At 41.1% G+C, this 13,326-nt stretch overlaps 1 protein-coding gene across 2 annotated transcripts; it reads left to right on the plus strand.

Moving 5' to 3' along the window:
* The first annotated feature begins 1,603 nt into the window (after positions 1-1,603).
* LOC100728135 (CD209 antigen-like protein C) lies at positions 1,604-6,196 on the plus strand. 2 transcript variants are annotated; one of them, XM_013150507.3, is made up of 6 exons: positions 1,618-1,733; positions 2,069-2,245; positions 2,587-2,658; positions 3,070-3,221; positions 3,897-4,006; positions 4,811-6,196. In XM_013150507.3, the coding sequence occupies exons 1-6, from the start codon at positions 1,688-1,690 to the stop codon at positions 4,959-4,961; spliced, it is 708 nt and encodes a 235-aa protein (XP_013005961.1). In that variant the 5' UTR covers positions 1,618-1,687; the 3' UTR covers positions 4,962-6,196. The 2 variants fall into 2 exon arrangements, with proteins under 2 accessions (XP_063084373.1, XP_013005961.1); XM_063228303.1 differs by lacking the exon at positions 2,069-2,245 and having other exon boundaries at positions 1,604-1,733.
* The last annotated feature ends 7,130 nt before the right edge of the window (positions 6,197-13,326 follow it).

Raw genomic sequence — 13,326 nt, forward strand, 5'->3', positions numbered from 1 at the left:
TATTATTATACAATGAAGTACTACTCAGCCATAAAGAAGGATAAGCTTGAGACTTTTATAGGTAAATGGATACAACTCAAGACCATACTCATAAATGAAATAAATCAGACACACATGTGTAAACATTGTATTGTCTTCCTAGTGTGAGAAGCTGATATATATATATATATATATATATATATATATATTAAGATAGTTATACTACTGATTTTCATTCAAGATAAAGGTTTGTGATACTATTATTTGGACAGGTAACTGTGAATGTCTTGTACTCTGAGTGACATTTGAAGATAACAACATGCAATGTATATATCATTGTTGCCCCTAATTATCATGTTTTGAAATTTTATTTTTTCTCTTTAAAATATAAAAGAAAGAAAAAAGGAAAAAAACTTGGTGTATTCATCTACCTATGCTACAAGATAAATATAAACTTCATGTACTGCACACATATATTAATACAACAAAAAAGAGCTAGGAATGTAGTCAGTGCAAAAGCTCTGGGTTCAATCTCTAGCACTGAAAAAAAACCAAATGTATAACAAAGAGGACCACCAGCAGGGACTCAGCCAGACCCAAGCCTTTCCCCATGAGTCAGCATCATTCGCAGACTGTGGGGGAATAGAACAAGCATTCACCAAGAGGCAAACCCACCCTGCAAACCAGCACAATTCGTGGGTTGCCACCAGTGGGGGGACAGTCAGCCCCCAGCCCCTTCCAGTGCATGGGCTGGCAAGCAAGAAGATTCGATCCCTTCTATACCCACCATAACTGATATGGAGAAACACAGGCTGACATGAAAGCTATTGAGAAGCTAGTGGTGTGCAGTGTGACACCTAGCGGGCATCTCCTACTGAAGGTGGGAGCAATACTTAATTCCATATTATCCGGTTTTGAAGTCCGGTATCATTTTCATTATTTTATTGGGTTGGGTTTTGTTCTGCTTTGCTTTGTTTGATTTTGTTACATCCAATGACAGAAACAGCTATTTCAAAGATAGCAAGACATATAGTAGCCGTTTGGAATTTACTGTTGTCTTCTTTTGAAGTCCTTTATTGCATTTATTGTTTTGTATTTATTGACTCTATTCTGTTCTGTCCTGTTCTGTTTGATTTCGGCAGCTATTTTGAAGACAAGAGTAATTATGCTAACTATTGTTGATTTCATATTGTTTTGAAGTCCTGTATCATTTACTCTGGCTTTTTTTGATTGATTTTATTCTGTTTTATTTTCCTTGGTTTTGTCCTCTTTAAAATAAATTTTAAAAAAGAACAAAGGGGTCATAACTGTTAGCATGAGTCACCCTAAGTGAGAATATCAGCACACTAAAGCTGAAAGTCCAGGTGACCCTGGACATTAGACACTGAAACTGGCTAGCAGGGCATCGCTACCCACCCACTGAGAGTGGAGTAGACAAAAAAGACTGCTTGCATCCCATTAATGAACGGATCCCAGAGTGTGGCCAGGCCATGTGTGACCATTCTTTCTATCATGGCCCCCAAACTTCCCTGTCTGCCATGAAATCCATGCTGGTAGGGCTCAGCCCCTCATACTAGACTCTTCCTGTGGTGGTGATCATTTCCTCATTTCTGTTCCTGAATGAGAACAGATACAGGAGGGAGGCCCAGGGCAGAAACTAGAAGCTCTTTACCCCAGCTGTCCTGAGCACCGAGAGACAGCAGTGACCATGGACATCTGGAAGGAAGTGAGGGAAGAGGAGCTGGCAGCTCTGGGTGAGGCTGGTTTGGGAATCTAGGAGCCTGGGAAATGGGGGTGGGGGGCCAGTTCAGGTCGGAGCATCTCCAGTCTCTGACTGATGCTTGCCCATTCAGAGGAGGAGCTGATGATTTATAACCCAACGTATTCCGTTAATGACTGACGATGGTGCTAACCTGGATTCAACAGCTTTGCAAATACTGTAGGGTAGGAGAGCTGTTCCCAGACATCTACATCTTGAGGAGGTGAAGAGCTCTTCCCAGATGCCTAGGTCTTGAGGAGGTAGAGTCTGGGGCTCTGAACTCTTAGATCTTTATGAAGTGGAGGCTGGAACTGGAATTGTACATCCTAGGGAGGAGGTGGATGGTGGTCAAACTTTCCCTGGGCCAGCATGAGCCAGGGACTGGCGACCAGAAGACATCGATCCTCCTTCTTAGAGGGTGCCTGGGCCACAGTCCAATCCTCCTGCTCCTGCAGCTGCTCTCTCTCATTCTCCTCACTGGGCTCCTGGTGGCCATCCTTGTCCCAGGTAAGGGTGGGCCAGGGGGTGAGACTGTGGCTTTGGACCTTTAGGGAAGCAAGATGCAGGGCAGTGGGGTTGGGCTGGGTTTAAGTTCCTTGCTTTTAGTAGGTCCTAGGGCTTTGTTTGTAGGACTCCTCCCTTCTCTGGTGCAGGGGAGGAGAGAGGGGAGCAGCTTGGTGTGGAGTCTGGCTCCATATGCTCACAGTTCAGCTTGCTCTGGGAGTCAGACTTCTGTGTCTTCAGGGAAATTAAACAGGACATTGGCTTTCATAAATTTATGGGGGGCCTCAGTGCAGTTTATGACATGTAGTATGTGTTTAGTAATTGTGGTTTCTTGTCTCTCACAGCACCCCGGATTGCTAGGACCCAGCAGCAGGAGACCATGAACCAGGAAATATCCCAGCTGAAAGTTAGATTAGGTAAGGGACTAGAAACTGGGTGTCCATGACCCCAGAGAGGGTCACGTGCAAGGTTAACTACATGCAAGGTCACGTGGCCTGAGTCACCAGCCTTCTCTGATCTTCTGCCTCCCTTCTGTGAAATGGGGACAGTGAATATCAGTGATGCTAGACACCTGGTGTTCACAGAGGGCCACAAATACACTACGCACTCAGTCAAGACTTTCTCTTGGTTTCTGTCCTGAGTTCCAAAATGCACAGGGCCAGACACCTGGGTTTCCCTGGGAGAAGGAAAGTGTCAAAGTGGAGAGGAAGGTGGCTTGGCCAAGGTACAGCCTCAAAGAAGGGGCCAAGTATTACAGGTTGAAAGGTTGGTAAGGCTGAGGGATCTGGGCATCAAGAGGGCCTCAGCCTGACCACCCCTCCCCACAGCCCACCTGTGCCGGCCCTGCTCCTGGGATTGGACACTCTTCCAAGGAAACTGTTACTTCTTCTCCAAATCCCTAAAGAACTGGACAGACTCTGTGACTGCCTGTGAAGAGATGGAGGCTCAACTTGTCATTATCGAAAGTGACGAGGAGCAGGTACACCTGGGTGAGGGCCCTAGACTTGCTGCTGACCACTCGTCAGCTGCAGAAGTGATGTTGGGCAAAGCTGCTGCTGGATGAGCTGCTTCCTTTTCTTGAAAAGAAATGAGTAGGAAAGTATGGTTAGAGAGTATCAGTATCACACAAAAAGATACGCACAAATTCTGAACACCAGTGAATGCTTGAGGGACCGTACAAATGTAAATTAATCTTGTTATTATGCTTCCTTGTGTTTAAATACTTGTCTATGGAGGGGACATTCTGAGATGCACCGCGGTCAGTTTCCCTGCTGTAAAAATTGCCACCACGGCTGATTTCAAACCATTGAGACGTCACTCAATGCAGAGATAAAAAGAGGGCAGGTACAGTATCAGCAATCAGTCTTGAGTGAATTTACGTGAACCCATTCAGCACTCAAGACCGTAGGGCCAAGCGTGCGTGAGGAGAGGCCAGCTGCACACATCCCGTGTGAGAATCAGAGCACAACTGTGCATACCACATGGATGTGGGAGGGACTCCTCCCTGCTGAGCACACATGGGGGCACCTGGCTGACTCTGTTAGAAGGCTGCAGACAAGACCGTAAGCAAAAGTGCATGCAATGAGATCAGAACATGAAAAACTACAAAATGGGGAGGGCACAGTTCCATCTGACAGCACCTGTCTCCCCCCAGCGCTTCCTTCTGGAGACTTCTAAGAAGAATGGCTTAACCTGGATAGGACTCTCGGACCGGAAGGAGGAAGGAGCATGGAGTTGGATGGATGATTCTCCTCTGCTGTACAAGTAAGTTCAGAGAGAACACTCTGTCTAGTGCAGTGGAAATCTGAGTCCCTGCTGGACCTAACTTGGGGTTCCCCTCCTTCCCCCTAGACCCTTAGATCTAAGAGTCTATAGTTACTGCTTGAGGAAGGTGGTCTTCACAGCCACATGCAGGTAGGCTGTTAGCTGTGGAACATTCCATCAGAGCTACGGGAGGACCAGAAGTTTGTATGACTTCATTAAAATATGGAAAACAACCAGAAAATCTGAAGAATAATAAGGCCAACAGTTCAGGCAAATATCACTATTGATTAGATAGCTTGTTATGCTCACAGATCACAAGATATGTAGTACTTCCTCTACTGCAGAGTCCACATGGGGCAAACAGGATGGGGTGGGATGTGGAGAGAGGGGGAGCCCCAGGCAGGAGGCTTTATTGTGCCTTTCAGAAGGAATCTTTAGGCTGGGTTAGATCGGTTGTTTGAATCATTTCAGTGAGTTCTGGGTGTAGATGGTGTCTCTAGTGGCTCAGTGTACATTGGCCCACAGTGCCAAAGCCCAAAGAGGGTGGAGATCGGGGGTTTGCAGCATTCATTTGTTGGTTTGTGTATGAAGCCACATCCTCAGCAGGTGGATCCTTTCAACAACACCAAGGATCAGGGGCCAAGCCCAAGAGACTGAGTCATGTTATTAGGTGTCCAAAACAACCCACACCTGCCATGTGCACGCAGGGCACAATCAAGAACATCAGGTTTCTGGGAACTTGAAACACAGATCACACGGGGGCTGAGGGCAGGGTGGAGGATCATGTTAGCATGGGCTTTGCAGGTTCAGCATGTACTGGCTAGAAGGGGAGCCCAACAATATCGAGGAGGAAGACTGTGCAGAATTAAAAGGCGATGGCTGGAATGACAACAAATGTGAATTACACAAATTCTGGATCTGCAAGAAGCCTGAAATCTCCTGCCCCCACAAGTGAACTCCAGCCTCAGTCCATAGTCCTGCAGCCTGGATGTACCTGCCAGGTGACAGCACTTGGCTCACTTGGTGTGTGAGCTTCTTCTCTCCGTCTTTGAGCATTGAGATCTTAGCCATAGCTCTGAGGCGTTTGTTGGCCACATTCCGCGTCCTCTATGGGAAGGGGTCACTGCAGTATTTCTCCTGGCCTCAAAGAATGGTTGTAATTCCAGCTCTGTTTTGCAGTTTATCTGTCTCTCTGTCTCTGTCTCTCTGTCTCTCTATGTCTCTCTCTCTCTCTGTCTCTGTGTCTGTCTCTCTCTCTCTCTTTCTTGAGACAGATTCTCAGTATGTAGTTCAGGCTGACCTGGAATTGGCTTGTGCTCCAGATTGGCCTTTAACTCCTAGTGATCCTCTTCCCTCAGCCACTCCAGTGCTAGGATTACAGGTGTGCAGTACACTTGACTGGCAGCCTCTCACAGTGGGCATGGAGCTGGATGTGTTCCACTAAACAGATCCACCTTCCTCATGGTTGCTACACTGTGTCAATATGAGAAGTTTAGAAGCTTAACTAAGTAACTTGCTAGTTCTACATCCTAGTGTTTAAAGGACATGCTGTAGGGCACTGTTTACCCGTCCTCTTTCTTCTTCTTCAGACTTCCATTTCCTCTTTCTTTGCATAGAAAACTTCTCTGCCCTTGAAATTTCAGTTTAGATGCTCCACAGGCATCTCGTCTTCTTGCTCCTGCCTCTAGTCCTCCGAACTCATGTAGCACCACATGGTACCAGTCATAGTATGGTGTTTGTGCATTTTCCATGTACAGCTGAGCCCAGCTTGAGGGACATGATTATAAACTTAATCTCTGTTTTCTCCACTGGTCTAATTGTTTTCATCTCTAATTTTCCTAAAATTTCTACTGCCTCATAATAGGCACTCAATAATTGGGTGCTAAGTAAATAAATAAATATAAATCTTGAGGAAAAAAAAGCTTACCTGATTGATTCAACAGGGGTACAGCGTCTTCACTTTGTAAACATTCTGAGCCTGGGCAACCTGAGGGCAAGGAGATACTGTGATTGCTACACCCTCCCTAGGACACACAGCCTGCACACAATATAAGGCGCGGAAAGAGGCTGCCTCATCCCTTTTTGTTCTTGCATTTGCTGCCTTGACCCATGCCTGCCTGCCTTGGAACCAGCTGTTTATGGACTGAAACCTCCACAAACTGCCAGCTAAATAAACCTTTTCTACTTTAACTTTGATTGTTGAGTATTTTGTTCCAGCAACAAAAGAAAAGTAACTAAAACATCCACTCTTGGTGAGATTAGAGAATTTGCACTACCATGTGTAGCTGCTACCATGTCCTGTGGTGTTCTCTCCACCCCTGAAAGTGTCCTTCCACCTACTCAGTGTCCATGCAGCTGCACCCATCTTCCTGGGGACTTGCCCTGGTTGCCATGGCTCATCCTGCATGCTGGAAGCACCAGGGAATTAATGCCATATTTAATCAAATACCCCAACTCTCTTCCCTTGGGGACACACTGATTAACTGAGGAGCAAGTCCCTCAGATCCTTCATCAAGAACATGTCATTCCAGCTTCTGGGAATTCTGGTTCAGGCATATGTCACCTCTCAGTCTCTTCCTGCCTAGATTGCTACACAAATTTTTGCAAAAGGGAAGGGGAGCAATGATGGAGCAAGGAGGACGGGACAAAGAAGAAGAGGATGAAAAAAGAACAGAGATGTCCATGTGAGAACTGCACATGCAGAAGGTAATCATCATGTACTGCAAACACTGCTAATAAAAAGGCACAAAAACTAACTTTATTATAAATATTTATTAAAATAAGAAGAGTAAAGGGGAAAGCCATTCTACCTGAGCATGATCATGTTTGTATTTTCCATTTTCAAGAGAAAGCATCCTTTCATACTCTCCTTGTCAATCCCCACTCAAAAAATCCAGTAATCTCCAGTACAAATTCTTATCAGATTACCGTCCCCCCAACATTCTTAAAATATATGCATGACCGAATCATACTGTGTACATTCTTTATGTTTGGGTCATTTTCTTTCTTTTGGAGATTTGTGCATTTTGTTGAATGCATCATTGTTTTTTTTTTCATTTCCATAGGCCGTTTTACTCTGTGGATGTGTTGCCTTTTGCTTTCTTGTATTGCTGCCCTCATGTCTTGTTCCTATATAGGGCAATTCTGAATAAAACATCCAGGAAACTTTTTTTTCATAATTTTTTATTTAAAGAGAGAAAAACAAAACAGTAAAAGGGTACAAGTAATACAGAATTTCAAAAAAATAAACCGTAAGAAATCACTAGTTAACAGATTACGTATTGTCATCTTAGAAATAGTTGTTTAAGTTACAAAATTAAAGCATACAAAGTGGACATTCAATTGTTCAAGTTACAAAATTAAAGCATACAAAGTGGACATTCAAACAGTGAGACTGCAAACAGTTGTGTTCAATGATCCAACAAAAACTTAGTTATATGGTTTTCTTACACATTTAAATATACATGCAGTTATATCCTTTAGAGAACTTTCTTTTCCTCTCTTTTTTACAATAACAATTATACCTTTTGGGTTTTATTACTCCTTGGTTCTTATTACTGGTTTTTTTTGGAAGAGAATAAAGTCAAATATGGCAAAACAAAGCTGTCAGTCAAAACCAAGGATAGACATAGTACATGATGTAAAAACAAAGTACAAGGCTATCAACAGTGATTACCATAATGCCTCTTGCTATCTTTATAAGAGTTGCCTATATCATCAGGTATAATAGAATTGAACAAAACAGTACAGAACAAAACCAGTAAAACCTAAATATTGGATACCTTACAGAATTTCAAAGGAAGACAATAGTCAAACCAGAATGGGCATCATAGTGAATCTTATTGCCTTCAAAGTAGTTGCCTATACCTCAAACTTGATACTATCAAACAAAACAAAATAGAGTAAAATCAGTCAAAACAAGATGGTGAGAGCAATACAGGGATTCAAATCAAGTTAATAGGAAAACAAAAAAGTTATAATATATCCCACTATAATATATCCCACTATTTTTTAATTTATTTTTCCCTTAAAAAATAAATTAATTTTTTTTAAAAAAGGAAAAAAGGGGAGATTGAGATAAAAGAGGACATAACAACATAACGATTCAGGTCTGAACAAAACAATTTAAGCAACATAGTGTTTCACCACCAGATAACCTGACAAAATAGTAGTTACCATAGTGTCTCTTTCCTTGAAATATTTGAGTATAACTTCATTTACTATACCATCAAGCATATCAAGACACTATAAAACCACTCAAGAGAATGAAAGTATTACAGGGTATTTAGAATCAGCTAACAGAAAATGAACAATAGTTTCTATATGATCTCTTTGCTAATAAAAAATTTTGTTTATACTATCACATATAATAAAATCCAATAAGATACAACATGATAAAACTAATGGAGAAGAACAACAGCTTGATGGGACTTCAAAACAAGATGATATTAAATCAGCACTAGCTATTATATTGTCTTGTTTTCTTCAAAATAACTGTTCATACTATCACAAACAATAAAATCTAACAACCCAAAATAAAATCATTCCAAATAATGAGTGAAAACATTATAAGGCTTCAAACTAATACAATGGGGAATCGTGATTACTACATACTTTTATGTATTCTTATCATTTCTTACACTAGGGAAACTATTGGGTATTTATATGTGTGAATTTGACTTATTTCACTTATGAGTATGATCTCAAGCTGCATCCATTTATTTATAAATATCTCAATGTGATCCTTCTTTATAGATGATCCAATAACATGCATGGAATAATTTCAACTCTTTTGCATTTATTTAAATATGTTTTGTGGGCTAGTATATGGTCTGTTTTAGAGACTGTCCCATGTACTGCTGAAAAGAAAATGTATTCTGATGTTGTTGAATGGAACACTCTGTATATCTCTGTCAAGTCCATTTGTTCACAGGTGTGATTCAGTTCGGTTATTTCTTTGCTGATTTTCTGTCTGGTTGATCTGTCCCTTGGTGTCAATGGTATGTTAAGTCTCCAGTTATAATTGTGTTATTACTTATTTGATTTTTTCTGTTAATACTTGCTTAATATAACTAGGTGTTCTGGAATTGGGTCCATGTATATTTAACATTGTTATCTCTTCCTCTTGAAGTTTTCCCTTAACTCTTCTTCTGACCATTCTTGGTTTGAAGTTCATATTGTCTGCAAACAGAATAGCTACCCCTGCTTTTTCTTGAGTTCCTGTTGCATGAAGTACTGTTTTCCATCCTTTGACTTTCAATGTATGAGTTTCCTTTTGGGTTAGATTGATTTCTTGTAGACAGCATATGGTTGGATGTTGTTTTTTGATCCATTCTGCGAGTCTGTTTCTTTTAATTGGTGCATTGAGACCATTTACATTAATCGTTATAACTTATATGTTGGTTTATTGTTGACATGTTATCTTTCTGCTGCTGCAGCTTTATCTTTCTGTTCTGTTTAATTGTCTGCCTTGCTTAGTGGTTTTTTCCCATGTGTTTCTAAACTGTCTTTCAGTATTCTTTGCATGGTTGGTTTGATGATCATGAAGTTCTTCAGCTGTTCTTCATCATGGAAGTATCTTATTTCTCCATCAATTTTGAAGGACAGTTTTGCAGGGTATGTCAGTCTAGGTTGAAAATCATTTTCCTTTAGGATATTTCATTCCATGCTCTTCTTGACTTCATTGTTTATGCTGAGTAATCTGCTATGATTCTGATAGGTTTTCCTTTATAGGTGATCTGTCTTTTGTCTCTAACAGCTTTCAATATTCTATTCTTATGTTGGGTTTCTGGGATGGTTATTATTACATGTCTGGGTGTAGTTTTATTTTGCTTTTGGTGTTTGGAGTTCTATATGCTTCACCAATCTATATGTCAGTTTTCATTCTCATGTTTGGGAAATTTTCAGCTATTCTATAAATAGCCTCTTGATATCATTTGTGTTGTTTCCTTCTTTTTAATTTATCCTTATCAATCTTATGTTGTTTTTCTTTGCATCATCTTGCAGCTGTTGAATTGTTATTGCCTGAATCCTTGTTATTTTTATAAGATCTTTTCTGTCCTGTTCACTAGCTGCAATCTTGTCTTTGGGGTCTGAAATTCTCTTCACTTTCATTGAGGTATTTTTAACAACTTTCAGTGGAATTTTTCATTTTCTTTATATCTCTTTGAATCTGCTTCATGAATTCTGATTGTTTCTCATATTTCATTCAGGGTTTCTATCTTTTTGCATTGTTTCTCTAAGTTTTTATCTGTGTCTTCTTAGATGTGTTCAGCATTTCTTTCATTATTTTTATCATTTCTTCTTTTACCTGGGAGATTATTACTAATTTGAATTCTTTTAATAAAGAAAGTCACTGGGCATGTTCTAGTTGAACCAGGAAACCTCCCAAGCCTAGTCTAGTGTGGCTGGAAGCTGAGCGGGTCCTTGACCACTGGGAGTGATGATCCTAAACTCTCCTGAGGCCCAAGCTGGTGTGCTGGACTCACCTCAGGCAGCCCTAGTTTCCCAGGTTGAAAGAAGGTCACTGGGTGTGGCCCACCCAGGCCAGAAAGCTACAGAGCCCAGTGTAGTATGGCTGGAAGCTGGGCAGGTCCTTGACAAATGGGAGCGATGATCTTAAACTTTCCCCAGGCTGGCACTGGTGTGTTGGACTCACCTCAGGCACTCCCAGTTCCTCAGGTTGAAAGAAGGTCGCTGCGCGTAGCCCAGCCAGGCTACAAAACCTTCTGCTCTGATCTTTATAATTTCCTTCCTTGCATGGGCTTTGATTTTCACTTGCTCTTCTTTTTCTAGAAACTTGAGATGCAACATTAAGTTGTGTACTTGTGCTCATTCTGTTTTCCTGATATGTGAATTCACTGCTATAAATTTCTCTCTTAGGACTGCTTTCATTGTTTTCCACAGATTCTAGTATGCTATGTCTGCATTTTTATTTGATTGTAGATATTGTTGATTTCTTCTTTGATTTCATCTGTAGTCTATTGGTTGTTGTTTATCTTACATCTGTTTATGGAGATTTTTTCCCTGTTTCTGTTTGTTTATTTGTTTGTTTTTACAGGGTTATTGTTACCTGTGGAGGCTGACTCTCTGGCTGTGAATCTCAATTTCATTACTAGCAAGTGTGAAATTATAGACCATCACCTAAGCCTGCTGGGTGCTTCAGTTCCTTACAACCACGTAATGGACAGAATGTCATCAACCATCACGTGGGAAACTGAAAAGCATAAGTATATGTATTAGTCAGCTTTCCATCTCTGGGACAAAATATCTGACACCTGCAATTCAAAGGAGATGAGGTTTATTTTGGCTCAGAATTTCAGAGGGGTTTTTTTTTTTTTTTGCATTATATACTATGTCCATCCTCCTATTCTAACTGACTCTGTTTTGCTTTGTCACACTGGGTTTTTCTTTGGTCTGTCTTGTTTTGTTTTGTTTGGTTTTTTGGGGGGTTTTTTTTTTTTTTTTGGTTTTTTATCTTTTTTCTTTTCCTCTTCAAAGAAAAAGTTATAAGAACTGTGGGAGTAATGGAAACCAAAATGTGTGATTGTTAGCATAAAAAAGATAGGAAGGAAAGTGATCTAAAGGATATAACTGCAAGTATATTTAAATGTGTAGCATAGAGAACCATATTGCTGAGTTTTTGTTGGATCATTGAACAGAACTGTCTGCAATCTCACTGTATTAATGTCTACTTTGTATGCTTTAATTTTGTAATCTGGACAACTGTTTCTGAGATGACAATGTGTGATCTATTAATTGGTGAATTCTTACTGTATGTTTTTTCTCTTGAATCTCAGAGGTTGTAATCTATAATTAGTTGTATTCAAAGCAGAAGCATTGTGAATGGACATGGAGAGGAGCTCTAGAGAAATGGACCAGTAAGTACTTGTACTTTTCAGTATGTCACCATCATGATCCATATCTCCAAATAAACCCCACTCCTAATAGACCACTAAGCTATAAACTCACCCATGACTTGGCCCACTGATGAGGTCAGAACCCTCACAATCCAGTTACATCTTCAGGACCCTATTAGTTGAATCAAAGTTCACTGGCACAGCATATAAAGCTGAGTATGGAGGTACCTGGCTACAGCATGCATTGAGCCAGTATAACTGAAAAAGGTTCAATACCAACTCGAGAGCAGAAATACCCTAAATGAAACTGTCAGCACATCAAGGCAGCACAGTCTGGTGTCCCAGAAGAGGGTGATTCTGGGAAGGATGTGGATGTGGTTATCCCACTGGTACCATAGATGGAGGAGATGTAACAATATGGCTTTATTTTAAACTAACCAGTTTTGCTAAAGAAACCCTACTTCTTTTTGCAATGGACTCTAAATTTCTACACCCCTGTCAGAAATGCCAGCATGGGGACTTGGAAGAGCTGAACAAACTGCCAACCAGCCAGCCTTTCTAGTAAGCTGTGAAAGCCCTGCAAGCTCCAGAAAGGAAAAAGTCAGCACCTTTTGTGTGCCTATCCAAATCCACACCCCAACCCCCACCCTGTAAGTGACAGGCTGGTTCAGAAGACAGGCTGAGTTGATAGCAACTGAGGTACAAAAAGCAACTAAATGCTTGTATTATTTGGTTGATTTTGCAGGCCTGGGCCAGAGGTCTGAGCATCTCTTGGGAAAATGACAGTATGCAATATAGCAAATATGGGGGATTTCCTTCTGTCTTTTCTTTGAAGTCCAATACTGTTTTGTTTTATTCTGATTAATTTTTTTGCTTTATTCAGTTTTCAGTGTTCAGTGTTCAGTTTGATTGGTTTCATTGTTTTATTTTGGTGTGATTTTGCTATACCTGATGGAATGGACAACCATTGTGAAGATAACAAGATATACTTTGGTAGCCATTGCTATTTTCATAGTATCCTGCTTTGAAGTTCTGTGCCAATTTCTCCACTTTGTTTTAATTGGCTTTGTTCCGTCTTGTTTTGTTGGATTTTATTATCTATAAAAGAAAAGAAAAGCCAGTGTGACTGGGCCCAGCCTTGGCATGTCAGCAGCCCCACTCCCTGCCTCTGGCCTCTCCCAATGTCTGTGCCCACTTCCTCATTTCTCTTCCTGAAACAGATTGAGTGGGTGAAGAGGGGGTGACAAATAAAATCTGTGGTCTCCAGCAGTGCTAGGCACTGGAGTACAGCTGTGAGCATGAGAAGCGATTTGAAGGCAGTGAGGGTGCAGCAGCTAGACCACCTGGGTGAGTCTGGGCTAGAACTCTTGGGACTCACAAAGGGATTTCCAGAGGGGGCAGCTTGGGTCTCAGCCTGTCCATTTTCTGACTGATGCTCTGCCCATTTGGAGGAGGAGCTGG

This window comes from Cavia porcellus, unplaced genomic scaffold (assembly GCF_034190915.1).
Source record: "Cavia porcellus strain 051 isolate PalLab524CR breed Dunkin Hartley unplaced genomic scaffold, mCavPor4.1 scaffold_17, whole genome shotgun sequence".
Taxonomy (NCBI): Eukaryota; Metazoa; Chordata; class Mammalia; order Rodentia; family Caviidae; genus Cavia; species Cavia porcellus.